The sequence below is a fragment of the Taudactylus pleione genome, unplaced genomic scaffold (genome assembly GCF_031769625.1).
Source record: "Taudactylus pleione unplaced genomic scaffold, aTauple2 ptg000037l, whole genome shotgun sequence".
In the NCBI taxonomy this organism is placed as follows: Eukaryota; Metazoa; Chordata; class Amphibia; order Anura; family Myobatrachidae; genus Taudactylus; species Taudactylus pleione.
Window position 1 is genome coordinate 8,957,547 of NW_028284439.1, and position 21,639 is coordinate 8,979,185.

The 21,639-nt window shown below is 43.6% G+C and overlaps 1 protein-coding gene and 1 non-coding gene across 4 annotated transcripts; both read left to right on the forward strand.

Moving 5' to 3' along the window:
• The first annotated feature begins 2,509 nt into the window (after positions 1 to 2,509).
• Positions 2,510 to 2,582, forward strand: TRNAV-AAC (transfer RNA valine (anticodon AAC)). The gene has a single exon. It is a non-coding gene; the product is annotated as a tRNA-Val (tRNA).
• A 98-nt stretch (positions 2,583 to 2,680) lies between these two features.
• Positions 2,681 to 20,936, forward strand: MYNN (myoneurin). 3 transcript variants are annotated; one of them, XM_088452374.1, is made up of 8 exons: positions 2,681 to 3,000; positions 4,530 to 4,820; positions 7,433 to 8,208; positions 15,142 to 15,301; positions 15,586 to 15,764; positions 16,539 to 16,622; positions 18,460 to 18,546; positions 20,335 to 20,936. In XM_088452374.1, the coding sequence occupies exons 2-8, from the start codon at positions 4,555 to 4,557 to the stop codon at positions 20,595 to 20,597; spliced, it is 1,815 nt and encodes a 604-aa protein (XP_088308500.1). In that variant the 5' UTR covers positions 2,681 to 3,000; positions 4,530 to 4,554; the 3' UTR covers positions 20,598 to 20,936. The 3 variants fall into 3 exon arrangements, with proteins under 3 accessions (XP_088308500.1, XP_088308501.1, XP_088308502.1); XM_088452375.1 differs by lacking the exon at positions 2,681 to 3,000 and adding an exon at positions 3,009 to 3,144; XM_088452376.1 differs by lacking the exon at positions 2,681 to 3,000 and adding an exon at positions 4,915 to 4,957 and having other exon boundaries at positions 4,771 to 4,820.
• Positions 20,937 to 21,639: the final 703 nt, after the last annotated feature.

The window sequence follows — 21,639 nt, forward strand, 5'->3', positions numbered from 1 at the left end:
GTGCACATGCGCTGTGGGCCACCATCGACCCGGTTGCGAACGCTCAGCGCTTGCGACCGGGTCTGAATCAGGCCCACTGTCCGATTTTTTTGGCCGGGATGACAAACGGGGCAATTTTTGGGCAAATTGAAAGCTCCAACATCTGTGCTACACATGCAATATTTTATTAGAAGCTACTGATTTTCAATCACACCACACTGATTTTGTCCGTCCACAAGGAAGATGACATAGTGACAGGATAACATAGGAAATATGTGCAGATTAATGAATATGCACCAAAAACTGCTTAATAATGGGAAATGGAGGCCGAGATTTTTGGTCTTGACCCTAGTTACGGCCCTGGATCGGATAATCAAAGGAATGCGTTTATAGATGTTTTTTAACCATTTTATTGGTGAAACGCTGAATGATTATTCGTACACACTTTACAATAAATGAGGCCGATAATTGTATAATGGGTACCTAGCTTTAGACTTGGGGCCCACTGAAATTTCAGTGCACACCTGAGTAAAGGTGACTATACAGTACATGTAGCTATGATTGTTGAGGAGTCAAGTGTTGCTAAGCAATCTTTAAATACTGTGAGTCACTATACAACACTACCAATTGGAACATTATACAAAGGTCTGCACTTTATTAACTAATAATTAAAAACATGTTGGTATTCTATTTTAAGGTGCTTAGGTTACACAGGGTTAATTTTTGAAGTACTTAGACTACCCTATTTGAATTATTTTGTTTTCTCATGACACCTAAGGCTTTATATTAGTGCATATTGCATGTAATATGGTTTTTTATTATCTTCATTAATTAAGTAAAAATATACGGTATTGGTGTAAAGAGATAAGTAACATTTGCACTACACTTTTATTACAAGCAAAAAATAACATTAGAGATTTTGGCATGCAAGCTAATTTTAGAGCTTGTTAACACATCTGACACATACTTGACATTGTGGGGTTAGTTTGTCAGGGACCTTTCTAGACCCAGATGCTTTCCCTGTAACTCAGGATCTCCAGTGATGATGTCACCGTTGTTCTCGCGTGACTCAGTAATGCAACAGTTTCTTCCCAAACATCTTGGGGTAGATTACTTAGGGGACTGTTTTGAATGTAATATTATTCATAAATCTAGCCATGGGGTGGCCAGACTTTTGGACTCGGTGATCTATTTTTAATGCTAAAAACCTTTTGTGATCTACCGAGCCCAAAAAAGGGGGCGTGGAATGCAAAAAGGGGCGTGACCACAACACACAATGCCCACAGTAGTGCCCCTTATACAATGTCCACTGTAGTGCCCCTTATGCAATGCCCCCTGTAGTAGAGCCCCTTATTCAATGCCCCCTGTAGTTGTGCCCATTATGCAGTTCCCCCTGTAGTTGTGCCCCAGTGCAGAACAGCCCACCCACACCCATGTCATACTTGCCTACTATCCCGTGACTGCTGGGAGCCACCCGAAAATGGTAGGCAAGTCCCGCGGAATGGCCGCCGCCCGCATTAAAGTGGGCGTTTCGGAGGGGTGATGACGCAATTTGCGCTGAATCGCATCATCATAGCCCGTCCCCTTTTTTACAATGCCAGTAAAATCGGCATTATAAAGGGGGGGGCGGGGCCGCGATCCTGTCCCTGCTAAAGCCGCCTCCAATCTCCCTGCTGCACCCGGCAGTCCCCTCTCCGAGGAGGCTGCCAGGATGTCGGTAAGTATGCCCTGTACAGTACTTACCTGTCTTCATGCTGGGCACCATTCCACGCTGTCAGGGCTGCCGCTCCCACTGTCACTCTTGCTGCCGTGCTCACTGGATCTAACTGGATCCAGCAGGCACGCTCACATCACGGGTGACACACCCTCGCACTGCATCACTGGAAACGCTGGCCTCTGAAGCAATCAGAGGCTTCTGATCTCTTCAGGGGCCAGTGTTCCCAGTTGCTGAAAGTTGGTTGCGATCTACCGATGGGAGCTCCGCTAGCTACCGGTAGATAGCGATCAACATTTTGGCCGGGCTTGATCTAGCCCCTTGTGTGTGACCCAACTGTGTATAATCACTTTTGACTGGTGCTAGCCTGTTCCACAGAAACCACTGCCTGCCACTGACAGTTAATTGCTGTGAGGAAGGGAGGTGTATGTCTGCAGCCACCATGGAAGTAATTATAGATAGAGAGGATAAATTATTTATTTATTTATTAACAGTTTCTTATATAGCGCAGCATATTCCGTTGCGCTTTACAATTGTAAGCATTAATAGAACAAAACTGGATAATAACAGACAGATATATAGGTAGGAAGGCCCTGCTCGCAAGCTTACAATCTATAAATTATGTACATTGAATAAAATAATAATTATAAAAAAAAAAAATCAATTTTGGTCTAAAACAAAAATATTCTTCAAATGTTCCAGATCCAGCTGCTGCCACAATAAATCCATTTAATGTCAGGCTATGGTATTTCTCTACAGAAATGCAGAGCATATTTATTCCTCATGTGAGTAAGAAGCAGCAAACCCCGCATCCAGGTTTCCGTAGTGTAGTGGTTATCACGTTCGCCTAACACGCGAAAGGTCCCCGGTTCGAAACCGGGCGGAAACATGTTTTCTTTTTAATATACAATTACGTCTCCCGGCCACTACGTGCCCTCACCTGTCCTCTGGTGCTCACTATTATGTCGGCTCTCCCGTCATCTGTTATCATTTATTACACTCGCGGCAACTCGCGCAGTTACTGTATGGAGCACCGTATTGCCTACTCGCCCCTCTGATAGGCTGTGACTGCACCCGCGTTACCCACTACGTAACTGTGCATACTACATTCATATAATACTCGGCTCTCCTTGTGTACCCCGCCCGCCGCCGCCGCCGCTCCTGCTGGCCAGTGACACTGTAATGTGCCGGTGGTACCGGAGGAGTTAATGCGCTGCTGCTGCCTGGAGGAGCTGCGGGTGACGTTCCGGGCCGGCGTGCGTGGCGTGTGACGTCCGGACACAACAACAATGGATGAGTAGGGTGAGGTGAGTGAATGGCTGCTGGTGCCCGGGAAGAGAGACCCCCGTGTCCGCCCTCCCTCCCTCCACGCAAACCTCACACGCCCGTGCTGCATAATTGGCCCGCCGGTCTCTGCTGCAGTGCAGTCCCGGGATAACATGATGCATTATGTACGGGTGATGTAGCTCCTGTGCTCTACTACAGTACAGCTAGATATTCTGTGGCTCCCCAACTGCTGTAGGACTACAAGTGTCAGCAAGCCCTGCAGATGCACCACAGCTGGACAGACACAGATTACCTAAACCTCTTCTACAGCATCTCTGTATACAGCAATTGTCCTTACGCAGCTAAACATATACAGTAACATCATTGCTCTTCAGTAATAATAAAGATAATCTGTCTGTGCCAGCATGGCAGCTGCTGCAGGCTGTTATTGCAGAGCTGGGTTCACAGCTATACAATCCTTTTCCCTGATCACCCGATATCGCATAATTGGGCTGATGATTGTACAGTATAGGTGTGTAAGCTGACAGGGTTATGGCTGGTACACACTAGATGATATGTCCGGCCGGATCGGACGACGCGGCTGCAGCATTATTTAACGTGTACACTTATGGCGGTGACGATGCGCGCTTCCACACATCGTCAGCAACATCGCCCTTCGGACCTGCATGGACGACATCAATTTAACTTAAGTTGTAATGATTTTCATCCAAATCTGTAGGATTAGTGGATCTTTATGGCACATTTTTCTCTATACACATGGATGTGGGAAAGCAAAGCTCATTGAAGTGTAGATAATGTGACTGCATCAAAAGAGCATTGGGACATGACCGCATGTGTTTACATACAATGCTACTATATATTATCAAGCTTTAACTATTGTGATTACCACAATCAGTGTCTGCCCGTATGCTTCCTGTTCTTTGCCTTTTATCAACAAAATTTATTGTTGAGCGCTACAAAGTAAAATTAAAAATGTTATACATTTAACAAAAACCTGCAAAATTTATGATAGTTTTTTGTCTTGAATCACAACATACAGTTTATTATTTGATAAGAAACAGGTTTACAAAAAATGGTCAGATTACTCACTATAGGTTACATGGTTAGCCACATGTGTGGTCCAGACCATAGGTTAGGAACTCTTGGGGTTCAATCATTTTAGGGACTGTTCACGCCCTAGAATCGCAGATTTTTGTATGCAGCCTACTGGGCTGTGATAAATAATCAGCGAGTCTGGTGGTATTGTAAGTGCAATATATAGCTGCATGCTGACTCATGGTTATGGGATTGACCCCTTGCTATAAGTCAATGCCGGCCAAGTATTTATAGAAAGAGAGCGGCACATATATGTGAAGACTGCTAAATAGTACTAAAATAATGATGTAGTACAATAAGGTCCATGGAGGTTATCAGGGAAGGTCTTCCTGGTTTAAAGTATACATCAGTGATACAAGTTGTGTGATGTATTATTACATGTTTCCAGGAACACTCTCTGTAATGTCTGGGCCAGCACTTACGCTCATGGTCTATGTTTCTGTCTTTCTCCCAGGTAAGGCATTACAGAACTTGCCATTATGGCACATTCAGATCACTGTAAACAGTTGGTAGACAAATTGAACGAGCAGAGAGAAGCCGGCTTCCTGTGCGACTGCACCATTTTCATTGGCGAGTTCCAATACAAAGCTCACAGAAATGTGCTGGCTTCTTTCAGTGAATATTTCGGAGCCCTTTTCAAGGATGCTTTGGACTGCACTATACTTCTGGATCAGAAGCAAGTGACACCAGCTGGATTCCAAACAATGTTGGATTTTGTATATAGTGGTGACTTAAATTTTGATAGGTGAGGTGCTTATTTTATGCTGGTTGTAATGAATAACAATCAAAATATGCATTGACCATTTATTATTCAAGGGCTAACTTTTTGTTTATTATAGTGCACTAACATGTACCTGAAGACTCTACATCTGATAGAACATAGTAAGTAACATTAAAAGGCAGATCAACATAAGACAGCCCTGTTGCAAAAGCTTATAATCTATATAGAGAAGATATTTATCCCTAATGGAGCAGTATAGAGAAACCTTTGGTACATTTGGACCCAAATTATAGTTGGTCTGTGTTGACAAATAATTTTCATAGAAAGGAGCTTTGAGTTATAAATAGCTATTAAGGATAGCTAACAAAAGGAGTTCTGAACAATTGCCGGAATGGTTTTAGATTGGCAAAGTTACATGGGACGGTGGCAGGGAGATCCTCATATGCTTTGCTTAGAAATTTCTGAAAGGCAGACATAGATAGACGCATTAATGGAAGAAAAGCATTAGTTCAAGCTTCTCTTTTAATTCTTATCTAGGTTTTTCTTTGCAATCACCTCCGAGAGGGAAGTTTAAGAGCTAGAATTGCTGTCCCCCTATCTTCCTGCTTATTCTTCTAAGGATTTTTTCTGTTTTTTGTTTTCCTATGTTCTTTAGTATAGTGTTCTGCTCTTTCCATTTGTTCCAATAAGGTGAAAGTCAGTGTTGTAGCATAGTGAGCACTCTGCTTTCTTTGGTTCTTTAATTCTATGTTGATCCTTTATTTAGGTCCTGGGAAAATCCATGTCTAGTCTATTTTGAATTGTTTTTTTTTGTCAGGGCTGTGCCCAATCTAGCCAGTGATAGGGTTTCAGCTAATCAGATTTTATATGGATGACTACCCTCTCTCATTCTGCCACATTTCTAATAAAACAATTTTATTGTGGTGGTCTCCTAAGATACATCCCTTTCTCCCTAACTAGAAGGCTTTCGGAACATCCCCATAGTTGAGTCTGTAACTGCCAGATGATTGAAGAGGAAAATAGGAACTTAAACAATTACAATTCATATTTTAGCCTCTTTGGCATCAAGAAACACTCTAAATTTTCCATTATCCAGTGAGTAGAAAACATAAAATGCACAAATAATGTTTTCCAACAGTTACAAAAGCACACATTATAAAATAACATGTCTGACATTTTGTTACAAATGGATAGCAATGTAGCTTTGTATTTGCTCCCTACAATTCCAGAAACATTAGTAGGGGGAATGCTTTGTAACATTTTTGGGATCGAGTAAAACTGATACTTAACCATACTGCTCTATAAACATTTTAAGGCCCACTTGTGGACATCCTGCTTTCTGTTTAAGAGTAGAATGGAAGGTATTCCCCTTGTACCTCAAATGTTCCCTTCCTTGGAGGATCTCAGTCATGGAAGAACACTTACACTGCTGAGGTTGAGAGGGTGTGAAGTGAAGGTGACACATGATTATATTGTTGTAGTACCTGTCCATGGCGGTGACACCTTTGTAGACACCGTTCAACTACACTAGTTAAAATTTGTTGTTATAATCTCTTGCTGTAATATAAAAGTGGTGGCAAGGGTCCCAGGGGAGGGATCCCAAGGGGGCGATTCTATTCAGTGCGCTGTTTAGTCCGACTAATGATTTCTCAGGAGAGTACGAGGAGAAATCTGACTAAAGTGTAGGTCATGAGGCTGATTTCCGTCTAACAACCTCGTGGCCGGCACTTTAGTTGGAGAATGCCGCTCCTCATGACTAAACAGCCAAGTCGCGAGAACCGGCATTCTCTGACTTAACTACTTCCCGTCGAGTAAACATTGCTCTGAATTGAATAGCTCCAGGAGCTCCTAGGCGCTATTCAATTCACGCTGAATTGAACCCCCTCCCTTCCGCTCCCCTCCCAAAGTGTCTGGATCAGAAAGAATATTCTGGTATATAAAAGTAGGCATTCCCTTTAATAGTGGTCACTCTAGGTGCAGGGTGCTGATCAGGAATGAGGGGATATTTACATTGTGAAGGACAAAATTTTAGACGTGATGTATTGCTGCAGCTACTGTACTGTAACCATATATCATGCATACAATTTTACCCTTTAAAATTTAAATATGCCCTCCTCACTGATCAGCCTGCACCTAGAGTGAACACTACTTTAAGATATAAAGGATTATATTGTAAAACATTTATACTTGTTGGTTAAACGTCCCATTTGGTGTAACAGGTGCTAATAGCTTTGCATTTGATTGGTTCTTGAAATCCTTATTGTGTTCAATCTACAGCTCTTGCTACATGGATGAAGATCGACAGGTACAAAAGGTCAACATTTTTAACTTTTTTTTTTTTTTTTAGGTATAGGCACTAACCGGAGGGTTAGGCATTAGAAGGGTTAAAAAAAAGAAAAACCATATCGACCTTTTGACCATGTCGACCTTTTGTAACTGTCGACCTATTATCTATCTACCAGTTGGTGTCAATCTTTTGACTGTCTATCTAATTACTATAGATCTTATAATCCACACCCCAGCACAGAGTAGTAATTTGAGGCTTTTATCAAATTTGTGCATGAAGCTTGTAATTGCAAATACCTACTGTACGTAAAAGAAAGTTAATACATCCTACTTGTTTTTATTTCATACAGGTGTAATATAGAAGAAATCTGTATGGCTGCAGAGTACCTCAGACTAGAAAATGTTGTTTTGACATGCAAAAATAAAATGGACTCTGTTATGTTGGCAGAAACCTGTGTAACAGAATTGCCTCTTGCAGAGACAAGCCAAGAGACAAATGAACTGTCTGCGTTTCCACATTTAGAAGGCACAGTTATTACAAACAAAACAGAAGTTATATGTTCAGCCAAAAAAGTAGTAAACCTAAAAGCTCCTAGGAGCAAAAAACGGAAAAGGAAAATGCGTTCTCATCAAAAGGTTCCAAAATCTGTAGCTGAGCAGCAGAATCTGGTCTCCATTACACCCCCAGATCACAGCCTGGACATAAATGAACTGACAGAAGCTTTGGTAGGCCAGGTCAGTCAAGATAAGGATAACTGCTCAATGCCACTTACAACTGCACTAAATTCTGAAAGCCTTTTAATGGAAGATAGTGTCGCACAATCTGCTTGTGTGACACTGAAACCTGTCAAGTCAAAGCAAAATGGCGCTCTGAAAGAGCACTGTATAGCTAATATTGTAAGTGCAACGAATGTGTGCAAGATGGAAGGTTTAGCGAAAGGCTTGGATCAAAAATACTTCAAGAATAAACCTACGTGTAATACTTGTGGAAAAATCTTCTCAGAAGCCAGCAGTCTTCGGCGACACATGCGGATCCACAAGGGTGTTAAACCATACGTGTGCCATTTATGTGGAAAAGCATTTACTCAGTGCAACCAGCTGAAAACTCATGTACGGACTCATACAGGTAAAACAATGGAACTAGGTGTGTGTGTGTGTGTGTGTGTGTGTGTGTGTGTGTATGTATATATATATATATATATATAATATACTGTGTGTGTTGTAACCGATGGCAGCCTATCTAATTCTGTCATTGTCCTAATGCAGCTTTGAAAATGAAAGCTAATGTTGTTTTCTGTAGATTATACCACGTTTGTGCACATTTTTCTAAACATGTACAGACACTCGGTGACAGATTGCATCCAAACAGTGGAGATGAAGTTAATAATCTATGTCCCTTTGCTGTACAAGCTTTTTGTCGAGTAAAATATATTTAGATTGTTTTGTCATCAGAAGTACAGTAACTACTAAAATCCAAGGAAATGGCTCGCTTCATCTCTGTCATCAAAATTAATCAGTCTGAATGAGAAGTGTTAGGCAGATTTTTTTTTCTGTGGCATCCTTCAACTTAATGCAGTGTACATCGATGAAATGCAGTTGAATAGTAATATAATTTAATATATTTTTATTGTCATTTCAGTAGGAAGGTACGTGTTCCCTGATGTTCATGACAAACTGACGCAAGCAGAAGCTTTATATGTAGATGTGAATTTCAATGGTCACATGACTGCTTTTGATTTCATTTTGTCTTGCGACACACCCCGGGTTCACACGGGAGCAATTTGAATTTACAGCTATAGTCTTTTCTTCTTCCTTCACTAGGGGGCACAGGGATCACTCTGGGTATAGCCTGGAGAGGTAGAATCTGGGCATCAAACAGTTACTAATTTTCTTCCCAGCAGCCACATGGCTCCCTCTCCACTATACCCTGCCCCCCGCCACAGGCCAGTCAGTTTTAAGTTTGGTGCTAAGCAAGGAGCAAGTGCACCATTTTGTGGGGATGCTTTTTAGTAGCCCCCTGTTGATATTCTTTTTTATTTTACACAAAGAGTGGACAGTGCAGGGCATTCTATAGGATGCAGTCACTGCCGCTCCAACGACTCCAGCGCCGGTGGCAGCAGCACCAGCGACTGTGTCGGTGACTCCTGCCACGGGTCTCCGGGAAGGTAATCACACCACCGCAGCCACAGCTGGATGCCAACGAGGGCAGGTAAGAGAGGCTCCCTACTTGCAGGGAACCGCATGCTCGCAGCTATTCACCGCCAGTGTGGAGACCACCGACGGTGCTGGTAGTGTTGGTCCTGGGTGTACCCATTCCATACACTAGACCACCAGGGTGCCGGCTAACAGGACGCCGCTGGCAGCGGTGAGGGCCATGTCCCTTGGGCCCACACCAGAGGGGGAAACCGGGCTTTGACTGTTCACCCATCCCCCACACCTGGGTACGCTCGCTCATAGCACACAACCTGTCCCAGTGTGCGAGTTATCTCACTCTCACAAACTCCTCCTATAGAGAAATGCTGGACAGCCATTTTAGAAAATACACTTTGCAGCACATCTCCGGAGAGTAGTTGGGCTCCTGTTTCCATGTATACCTCACTATACCTAGTCTGGCATACATTTAACTCCATCCTGCTCTATTAGGGCTAGTTTGTTGAGTAATATTTTTGCCCATTCGTTCAGTGCCTTGAATGTTAGGTGTACGGCTTTTCTGAAGTACTTTTTATTTATGTCCTAATAATTTCTGGATGTACATGTATGTATGTATGTATATGGATATGTTTATATTGAAGTACCCCTTCAGTAATGCTATGATGTGTGCTCAGTTCGGCAGCACATATACTAAATTTGGAACAATTACCATGGCCCCTGCGCAAGGTAACAGTGATAGGACTGTTAGTGTCTCAGTCATAGAGAAATTACTTAACGTCTGTTTGACCTTAATTTTTCTCTCCATAGCCTCACTTATTTCTCTATTTGTGGCGCTTTATCATTCATGGCACAATCCCGTAATATACACATCACTGTTTTTATAACTTTTGTTTAGGGGAAACAGACTGTTTTTAAATGGCTTCCAAGGTTGAAGCACCCAGGGAGGTGGGTGCTCCTGTGTTACGTAGCTGTCGAACCTTTTTCTAGAGCTGTGTACTAATGTACTTTCTCCATAGACTCTATGTACTGAAACCGCAATGGCAGAGGAATCCCTATCACAGGCCTCGGTGCCCGCTGTTTCAAGGCTATGCTGCATAAGGGTTCCTTTAACCATGGCTACCAGTCAAGGAAGCCGTCACAGACTTCCAGTTACAGGTAATGTGGATTTTATCTTACCAGTTTACAGATCCTGGCCAGTTAGAATCTTCCATGGTCCAGCGGACTAATGCGCGGGTCTCCTTCCTACAAGAAGGATCACACCTGCAGTAGAGCCAGGTAGATGCAGCACTCCTTCACTTATTCAGTACAGGAGTGGCTGATGCTAGTAAGCAGGGACATGGCTCAGCACAGGCCTTCCAGGCCTGGCCATGCTAGGTCCTGTCTGATTGTGAATCCTCGGTACAGGCTGGAGTCTCCAGGTCCTTAGAGGTAGACACCCAGATAAGGACGGAGGCTTTTTATATCTGTACCTTAAAACATAACTGTTTAATATCTGATACGCCCCCTATCTGGGGCCATATATTTAATGGTTTAGAACAGGGAGATGGAAGAAGAGCTTGCTCTGTCCACTCCACCATTAACCTGGTATTGCAGTAGTAGCTTGGGGACATCCTAGTGGAGGCTTCTGGATATCTAAGCACATTGCTTTAGTGTATCCGCTACCAGCAATGGATCAGTAACCGTGGCTTGTTAGATTTGCTATCCTAGGCAGCTGTATAGTTTTCCCAGAATTATCTAGTCCAAGGCACGTCCCTTGCTTTGCTTGGGCAGCTATGGCTAGGGGCCATTGGGCAGATGTTCAGTAGGATCTCAGTTCAGGGACAATGTGTTGTCCCTTGTTGCGGCAGTCGGGCTACTACGTAGACATAGTCATATTAACCTTTTAAGCGGACATCTGCCGTGGTGGCCAGGACAGTCCTCTGGCCATTTTCCTGGCGTGCTGCCACAGACTCTTAAGTACTTAGAGGCTCTTCTGTATTTAGAGAAGGTCCTCGTGGACCGGGGTTGGACAGTCTCTAAGTAATGCCCATATACATTGTCTGCCTTCTGCACCAAGCCGTCTACCTTCTAGATTAAGGAGTTCCTCCTCTATGGACCCTGACGTAAATGACCTTAGTCCGTCATTCAGCTGGCAGGTCTGTTGCCACAGGTTGGGGTGGATTTCCACTTGAGGAACCCCAGTGTGGGGTCACAACAAGTGGTCTAGGGCGCAGTCTCCTATGGAGACGTGGGTTCAGATCCCACTTCTGTCACAGGGGTAGTGTTCCCGCCTTGGGACCAACAGAGCCCAGGTTCGAGTCGCATATGGGACATATATGCCTTAGTGAGTTTCCCAAGCTCTACCGGGAGCAGCACTCTGGGAGACTCTGTTCGCTCCCCTCTAATCTCCACAGTTATTGTCCAGGTGCATGCCTCTGAAGGTGCAAGTTACTCTACCAGTCTCTTACTGGTCAGATACCGGACTACTTGTTCTAGCACATCCTCATTCTCTGGGTGCTAGGAGGGACTCCAGGAATCTACAGATTCCACATGGGGTCACTCCGCTCCATCATTCGCTCAGACTAGAGGTTTGCAAAGCATCATTTCACATATAGGAGGCCTATTTACATATTACCATCCGAATCAGTCAGTCTATGGCCACTCCACCCTACGCCCAATCTCGTCTGATCTTGTAAACTAAGCATGGTCAGGCTTGGTTAGTAATGAGAAATCGCCTGGGAATACCAGGTGCTATAGCTTCCTCGGGTATGTTGTGCAGTACAATCGCTTCCAGTTCCGCTATCTCCGTTACGGTTGGTCCTCAGCCCCTCCTGGTTTTTATGAGGCCGCTCCTGTTGGGACCTAGAACAGGGGTCCTTCTCACCACTGATGCACACCTTCGTGGGTGGTGGGCAGTAACCTGTCATTAGTCCTTTAGTATCAGTGGACGGCCCAGGGGAGCCTGTTACCAATTTTCCTCCTGCTGTCCTAGTTGGTTTTCAGAGCTCTCTTTCTGATTCTACCCCTCCTCCAGCATCGCCCGGTACTAGTCTGGCCCAACAGCCTGATACCTGTTGCCCACATAAGCCATCTGGGTGGCGCTCTCAGTTGCAGTTCCATTAAGTTGGTCAGCCACTCCACCAGTTAGGCATAGTGTCATCTTATGGCTCTGTAGGCGGCCTTCCTTCCTACAGTTCTCCTGGAGCAGAGGTCTCCTAGGCTGCCAGGTCATTCTCTCAGGTGAGTGGGCTCTACTTTCTGACATTTTTCGGTGCCTTGCTATCACTGGGGCCTGACTGGCATCGAAATCATAGAGTCTTGCATACTACAAGTTTCCAAGATATTTTTTTCCGGCTCCAGAGTTCCCGGAGTTCTCCGATTGGTAGTTCTGGCAGTACAGTGGACATGTCCACTCTTATTTATCTTTGCTCCCCTGTTTTATGCTTCATCGCATTTGGAAGAAGCATGGTGATCCTCGTGGTGGCCGTAGTACGCAGCTCTTCTGCCTCTCAGTCTTCCTCTGAGGTCAGTTTTTGGTCTTCGAGCCCGTGCTTCAATTGGATTCTAGCGTGGCTCTTGTCACCTGTCTCAAAGCTAGGAGGGTTTTTCCAGAGGGGTCAGTTGTACCCTACGGCATGCTCTCTAGGGTCAGAATTCTTTCAGAATTAGAGGACCTTTTGAGGAGTTGGGTTAGAGGCTTCTTCCCCAGAGCATTCCAGGTATCTTGAATAATCTTTTTCTGCGAATTTGGCCGTCTTCCTGGGGATACCAGTCTCAGACCTGTTGTTTCTCCTCTAACGACTGCTTTTGCGCCTACCAGAGATTCAGACGTTCTCTTTTATTAGGGCATCCTCTATGTGCAGTCACTGGTTGTTCTTAACAGGTAGCTCCATCAAACCTTTTCTTGGTTCACTGGACTCTTCGTTAGGCTCCCTTAGGAGTCCTTGATTCCTTGATTGTGGTTGGTTTACCGGGACAGCGGTCTTACTTCTTGTCATTGTTTAGTGTGGTGGGTGTCGGTTTGAGCGCTTTGTCTTGTCGCTCCCCGTCTCTGATCTCATACTTAGATCGGACTGTTCTGCAGTCTTGCTTGGGTTCCTCCCTCTGTTCTTTCTCCTACTTGGGGTTGTTGTGTTCCAGACTTCTCACCAGAAAACGTATCTAGGAATGTAGGCTTCTGGTAATTTTTCCGCGAACAGACCTGGAGCTCAGTTCTCTGTGGTCCTGTTTGACTCTCCCAAGCGGGCTGGACGGTTTCTGAACAGATTATCCTGGTGGCCTCTGCTTGGCTATCTGCCACACTCTGCGGCGGATCTCTTGCCCCTACTGTGGTAACTGCTCATCCCGTCAGGTCAGTGGGACCTTCTTAGGCGGCTTAACGTGGCGTTTCTCCGATACAACTTGTACGGCTGCCACGCGGTTATCTGCCCACACTCTTTTATTCGTTACTATGCAGTTATCACCTTTGCGTCTTCAGACGCAGCCTTCTGACAAAAAAGGGGGTTCCCAATGCAGCCTGGGAGTGTCCCCTCCCATCGGGGGACAGCTTTAGGACATCCAGGGTGATCCCTGTTCCCCCTAATGGAGGAAGAAGAAAGGAGGATTTACGGCCTAACCTTGTTAAATCCTTTTCTTTGACTCCATAGGGAGCACAGGGCGCCCACCCTGACGCACCTGGCTTGTGGAGTTTATTTCCTCTGATGCCGGTTCTTGGCGCACCTTTCTCTGACACGAGTTCTGCTTTTCCTTCTCCCTCTTCTTCTCCTCGCTCCTGCCATTGGCTTGCTAACCTAAACTGGCTGGCCTGTGGCTGGGGGCAGGGTATAGTGGAGAGGGAGCCAGGTGGCTGCTGGGAAGAAAATTAGTAACTGTTTGGTGCCCAGATTCTCCCTCTCCAGGCTATACACAGAGTGATTCCTGTGCCCCATATGGAGTCGAAGAAAAGGATTTAACAAGGTAAAACCATAAATCCTCCTTTTTTTAACCAAGGTCTTATCAGATTGCCTTGTAGACCACTTTAGTCGTTTTTCCTCCTGACGTCAATACAAAAAGATTTTGTTTAGACGTGACACGCAAAAGAGCCACATAAAGTTGTTCATGAGAAAAACAGTCTATACTTAGGTCAACTCCAGCCATGTTAAGTGTCTGCTTTGGCATGACAATACATAAAGTACAGGGACAGACTCTTACCAGGAATTGGATTGTTTTTCACATAAATGAAATGGAAACAGTAAACAAAGGGATAAACTTATTTTTTTTTATCAGTAAACAGGGCTCACATCAGTTTTTCTGGAGAAACCATATGGTATCTCTATATGGTATAAAATAAAGTCCATCTATGTGATATATCTTTAATGGTTTAGGCAATGTAAGCCAAGAAAGCGCTGAGACGTTTTTTTGTTATTTATTTACATGCTTCACTAAAATCGTCACTGCCCGGCTCCCTTTTGTCATACATTAATGTTTCATACACCTAAACCTTCCTCGACAAATGCTCTATAGAATAGTGAAAACTGCATCAAAATCTGTCCAGTGGTTCTCGAGATTAGCCCGGATAAACAGACAGACACCTACCAGAGACTTTTTTATACTGTGTATAGATGATTGTTTAATGCGTAATGGTGCATACACACAGTACAACATAAAAAAACGATATCATTATCGTTTCATCGTCTATATAGTTCTTTTTTTCAACTTCACTAATGACCAAACGATGGTCAATGTGCGGGCACGGATTATCGATATCAAACATCCAGCGCATGCAGGACGATCAGACAACGATATCTGATCGTGGTCTGAGCGACCCGTGTGTACGGGCCATAAGTTGTACATATAATCAGTGATCCAGTATCTTGGCAATATAATGCATTGTTTTAAATTGTGTCACAACATTGGAGCTGAACTGATCTATTTTTGTCTCATTTGTCAGGAGAAAAGCCATATCAGTGCAAACTCTGCGATAAAGGCTTTGCTCAGAAGTGCCAGTTGGTCTTTCATAGTCGAATGCATCACGGAGAAGAGAAACCATATAAATGTGATGTGTGCAATCTACAGTTTGCAACCTCCAGTAATTTAAAAATTCATGCCAGGTCAGTATGATGCCACAGTAGACTTTTATTTAAAAAACTTGTTTTTTCTGGCTGTTTTTGTGATTATCCAAAAAAACATATTGTAGCATGATGTCACACGTGTGGAGCAGTGGTCTGTGCAGGTACATGACACATGCAGTCTGTACATAATGCACGCTGGGCAGCAAATTGAAGGGCCCACAACATTAAGTATAACCATATACCACATATATTGCATTATGAAAATGATGTGCTAGTGGAGAGATGATTTAAAGCTAACTAATACTTTGCTTGTTTCTTGTCAGAAAACACAGCGGAGAAAAGCCATATGTCTGTGACAGATGTGGCCAGAGATTTGCACAGGCCAGTACCCTGACATACCATGTCCGTCGCCACACGGGAGAGAAGCCGTATGTCTGTGACACATGTGGGAAAGCATTTGCAGTCTCTAGTTCTCTAATTACTCATGCAAGAAAGCACACAGGTAACAGAAGCAATGTAAGCCGCTATGCATAAAGATTAGCCTAGATACTGTATGCACGGAGTGAGGGCATTCTAATGTCTGAGACTCTTTTTAGAAACAAGAATATTGCCCTGAACTTCTCTCTGTGGGGCAGTGCAGTACTCCATTGTAGGATATATACTTATAACCAGGAGAATTTCATTTTCAGTGGAAGGTAAAGGTGGAACTTTCTCTGAAAATCCTGCCACTGCCCCTGATAGAATGTCTGTCTGAAAGAATAATAGAAAATAGGATTTTTGGACTTAACATGAAATCCTTTTCTCTAAATCCATTTGGGGGACACTACGGTCGAACCCTTCTTGGCTCTGTGGGCTACTGTAAATGTTACGGTCCTATTCTTTATTTTAGGCCTATCCTGTAGGCTTTCTTAGAAAAGAATGAAGCAGCTATTGCAATGAGGAGTTATATAAGGGAGGAGCTTTAGTGCCAAATTCTGCATTGCACTCTCTATACCCTAAGTTAGTAGTGACTCCCAATTGGGTTTAGAGAAAAGGATTTCGTGTTAAGTACAAAAATCCTATCAATGTGAACGTTTCCAAGGAAGGTATTCCCACTACGATGCAAATTGGGTTAGGGTAATGTTGTAAGATATGTCTATAGTCCCAGTGCTTTTGCAGATCACAGTGATGAAACTGTCAGCATGGTGTCTTATTTGGGGAAAGTAGTTGTTGAGAAATGCATTGGTTGGTAATAAAGTTGTAAGTGCTCTGACTTTTATCTGTATGTTATATATAGGGGAGAAACCTTATATCTGTGGAGTTTGTGGGAAGAGTTTCATTTCTTCAGGAGAACTTAACAAACACTTTCGGTCCCATACAGGTAGGTAGATTTTCTTTCTTGTTTCAACCCAACGGCTTTGTTTTGTTCAGTTCTGGGGAAACTGTTTTAGAAGCTTGAACACCTTGGTGTATTTTGTGTCATGCTAATCTACGCAGACTCTGTAATACAACACAAGACACTTCTTCCAATCAGTATTAGGTATACACAATAAACAACCGTCAAACTTCCGATTACCCTTCGCCCCGGAACATGCAAGATTGCAGCTACACACTAGGAAGATTTAACGAACAACGGAACGATCACTCGTTCCGTCCATCATAAAACTTCACAGCCCTGCATGCGATATCGTGTGATTGGCCGTGCTGCATGGCCAATCACACGATAATGCATGCAACCCGCGGGAGCGTGCAATCACATGTTTGTGAATAGCTATTTTATATATTACTCAACCTTTAGTTTCTCTTTTAACAATAGTGTTTTCTGCTCCTCACAGGCCACAGTATATTTACTTCAGACCAGCGGCTATATTATTGCAGCTATTAATAAGGGCCAGGTTCCTCTATGATTGAATCTAGGCTGCCAGTGACAGCCCAAGAGACTGTAATCCCTTAATACTGTAGCTGCGCTCTCTCTTTTCTATCTCATGTCTGCACCTCAGTCGTCTCCTCAATCGTCATCCCTATGTACACTTGTTTTGTTTTTATGTATGAGTTATATTTTGTGTGATATGTTATCATGACTGTCAGGCTTTAGTGGCGCCTTGCCAAAAACAAAATAGATGATTATGAAGGAGCAAGGATTTTATTACACAGTTTCTAGAGTACTTGTAGTACCATATTTATGGCAGGAGATACCGGGTAACCTGCTGATGTCATGATGCCCTTGCCAGAAATCTGGTTGTTGTGGGAGGGCGGAGTAAGGGAAGTAGAGATCATCTTTCCCCTGCGACTAATACTGGGTACACACTATGAGATATGTTGCTTGTACAGCATCTGTGGGTATGTATAGACGATATGTCTGAATGACATCGTTCACACACATATCGGGTTGGCCCTGCAGCATAGCCTTTGCCGATATTTCTTGCATATATATCGGTACAACTGCCCGTGTGTATGGATTACCCATACACTGGCCACAGGAACCAACACTGATATCACAACCAGGGGCGCCGAGAGGGGGGAGGGGTGAGTACTATTTACCCGGGCCTGTTGGAGGGGCCCGGCGGGGGCCCGAGTCCTGCAGCTCGCCCCCTCCCTTGCCGCTAACTTTCAGTTTGGCAGGGAGAGAGAGGAGAACTGGTTGCTACTGCAGCAGCCTCTCTCCCCGGTCCAGCACACACGATGCTATCACGCAGTGTGATGGACTAGGGAGAGAAACTACAGCAGCAGTAAGTTCTCTCGCTCCCGGAAATATACGCGGGTATGGGAGCAATTGCAACCCCGGACACCGATGATATCCCCTGTGTGGCGAGTGCTGCTGGATCGCGGCCACAGAGATGTTTAATCTTTTGAAGGAGGGGTTCTGGCCACACCACCCCAGGTTACCCACACCCCCCCCCTGTACCTGGGCCCGGCAAAGCTGTTGGTAGCCAGACATATTGAGCAGCTGATTGGTAAGTGTGTATAGCAGGACAGGCGGTCATCCTCTGGTTCGTTTAAGTGTGTACCCGGCTTAAAAGTAGCTATTGATCTAGGGCTAGTTTTACTATCCGTCGGTTTATCAAAGCAACTGATGATTTGCAGTAAATATTTAGGGTACAAGCTGGTGTATGTGATTGTGTTGTGAAGCATTATTAATGTTTTGTATAAGAAGTGCTTATTTCCAGTTTCAAATTCTGTAGTGACAGCATGAAACTTATCTCACTTTCTGGCTCTAGGAGAAAGGCCCTTTGTCTGTGAAGTGTGTGGAAATTCCTATACAGATGTGAAAAATTTAAAGAAGCACAAGCTGAAAATGCACAATGGTAAGCATAGTTATGGATGCTGTACGCATTGTATATTGTAGGTACCTTCACAGAACATAACCATCTTACTACAAAAATGATGGTGGGTAAATAGCTTGGTGCTCGATTCTTTCAGTCATGTCTTAGCTGAAATAAATACAATTGCAGCACAGTGTTTTCTATGAATGGTCAGTGTTTCTCTCAGTGCTCGCTCACACCTGTGCAAAATTGAAGTTAAAATAAACTGCACCTCTAAACATATCGTTTTCTCTTTAAAATTGTGACTAATAATTTTGAAGTGTTGTAATGTCTCCTGCCCTATAGATGCCAGCACTGATCCACCAGAAACATTTTTTCTGCTGTCAGATGAGGTGTGCCTGTTGCGTAGTGTTAAGTCCCCCTAGTGAAGTATTCTATGGGAGGCTGACTACATATGTAGACTAGACAACACTATTTCAATGTTTACAAGCGTATAAGATGATTGTTGGTTCAGTAATTTAACAGTTTCATCCTCTGTTATAATGAGGAAAACACTAATGGTGCATTCACACTGTCAGATTTTGTTTCAGATATGAACGATAACGATTGTAAAAATCGTTCATATCTTTGACATGTAGGGCAGGCATCGTTGACCGATGCACGTTCCCGCATGTCAGATAACAATCTTTGACATCGACTGTGTTTGCAGTCAGATTTTGACGAATTAATTCATTTTAATACTGTCAGAAATCATTCAATCGTTCAAATTGTTGTAAAAATCGTTCAATCATTCATCGTTCAATTGTTCATCGATCAGCAAATCTAACTGTGTGTATGCACCATTAAGTGGAGATGTATCAAGCCTTGGAGAGTGATAAAGTGGAGAATGGTTGGGTAAATGACAGAAGCTGATTGCTACATAATCAGTCTCCAAGGCTTTATACATCTCCCCCTTTAGGGCTTTGCATTCTATCCGTTTACATTCTGGGATCAACCAGATGCATTATGAGGGAGATATAGCATGCAGTGTAGAGAGGGGACATTGTCCATGGCAACCAATCAGCTTTGCGGTAGCATTGATAAATATTTTATAAAATGATAGGTAGACACTGATTAGTTGCTATGGGAACTTTTCCACTTCCCAACTCTTTACATTGCTTGATGAATCTCCCCCATGTCTCACTATGGGACACCAGTGTTTGTTAAACTAAGGCCAGCAGCAGCCATTTTTCCTGCAATGACTGTTGTCATTATCCCCTGTGTCCCTGCAATGAGCTGGGTAACTTACAGGATGGGATTTACAATATCATGTAAGTAGCATCATAATGTTCTGTAGATAAGGAAGAGTGTGAATGGCACCAGTCTGGAAGCCACTGTTCACTGCACATGCACCACACACTGTGACCATAGCTTATTTTTTTCATTCATTGTTACTGGTTGCTATTCCATTTGTTAATTAATCATGTAGAATAACATCTGAAGTCTGCCATGTTGCTACATTTAAACACAAAATTCTATTCATATTACAAGGAACAAGTGTAGGCCAGGCTAGCATTGGCAGTGATAAAAGGGCAATCTGTGCACCAGATTTAAATTACTTATCTAAGTTTACTGCTTGAATATTCTTTTCAAGAGGTAAGTTGATGTGTTTGTGGAGCATACGCTGTACGTGTGCTAGGTGGGGGAAGTGAAAGATGGTTACAGCTGAAGGAGAGGTGGAAATAAGACTGGGGACCAGTGACTTGACTTGTGGTTCAGATTGACTGAAATAGAGTAAGGGAGGGTTACATGGGTTCTGCATAATTCTTTCTAATGCTCTCTGTATTGCAGGAAGTGACGATGCAGATGAAACAGACACTATTGATGATATACATAAGGAAGAGGACACAGAGAAGAAAAGTCCAGAACTGGATAACCTTGATCTGAAGCCATCAGACTTGTTCTTACCCCTCACTCTTCACATAGGTCCTGAAGACCACCAAATGTTGCTGCCTGTAACTGATAACCAATGTCTCTCTTCAGAGACTTTACTGAGGACTTCTGCAAACAGCTATTCAGAGCCACAATTTATATTTCTACATCAGATGTACTGACACAGACTGAAAACACATAACAGAACACCACTGCGCTGTAGGGTAAGACTACGATGAAAGTTTATAGCTGCAATTTTCCATTGTAGGAGAAAACTTTCTATGATCTGTGAAGTAGAGGGAATATTTACCCTAATCATTTTTACTTGCAATATTTTACCAGCACCTTGGGCTTATTGCTGGCGTTATTTTTTCAGTGAATGAATAATTGATTGCAGGAATGTGTTAGAATGTTTACATAACGGTGACTTGCTTTATTTAAATAGGAGCATATTTTTTAAATGTCTGTTGATCTTATAGCCCAGTGGCAGTAGTTCCATGAAATAAATTTGTATATTTTACCACCAGGTCATAGAGCCTATGTCTGCAAGTTTCATTTAGCAAATCTAACCCACTTTTACATAAGTGGGGCCTTTGTTCACTCATTCGGTGTGGTATATTTTGTCAACATTCATAATTTTAACATGGTCATAATGTCAACATGTTCGCAATGTCGATGTTGGCCAGATCTACATTCATCATGTCGACACAGATGAAATGTGGATAAAACTTTCATGGTGGTCTAGCGGTGACTTACCTGGTTAGACGGCTCCAGATGTCCTCCATGTCCAGCGGTCAGGTGATGATGACTTCCAGTGGATCCAGTTGCACTTGTGGCAGTGAGGTATGCCTAACCTCCCCTCTCATAGCCAAACAATAACCTCCCCTCTCATAGCCTAACCCTAACCTCCCCACTTGCAGCCTAACCTCCCTACCCGCAGTCTAACCCTAACCTCCCCACTTGCAGCCTAACCTCCCCCCTCATAGCCTAACCCTAACCTCCCTACCCGCAGTCTAACCCTAACCTCCTCTCTCATAGCCTAACCCTAACCTCCCCTCTCATAGCCTAACCCTCCCCACCCACAGTCTAACCCTAATCTCCCCTCTAATAGCCTAACCCTAACCTTCCCTCTCAAAGCCTAACCCTAACCTCCACTCTCATAGCCTAACCCTAACCTCCACTCTCATAGCCTAACCCTAACCTCCCCTCTCATAGCCTAACCCT

Bases quoted from the DNA above. Each gene is read 5' to 3' on its own strand.
- MYNN (XM_088452374.1), top strand. From the start codon at position 4,555: ATGGCACATTCAGATCACTGTAAACAGTTGGTAGACAAATTGAACGAG. The intron at 15,302-15,585 runs GTCAGTATGATG...GTTTCTTGTCAG, and splicing joins AATTTAAAAATTCATGCCAG to AAAACACAGCGGAGAAAAGC. The intron at 18,547-20,334 runs GTAAGCATAGTT...TCTGTATTGCAG, and splicing joins CAAGCTGAAAATGCACAATG to GAAGTGACGATGCAGATGAA.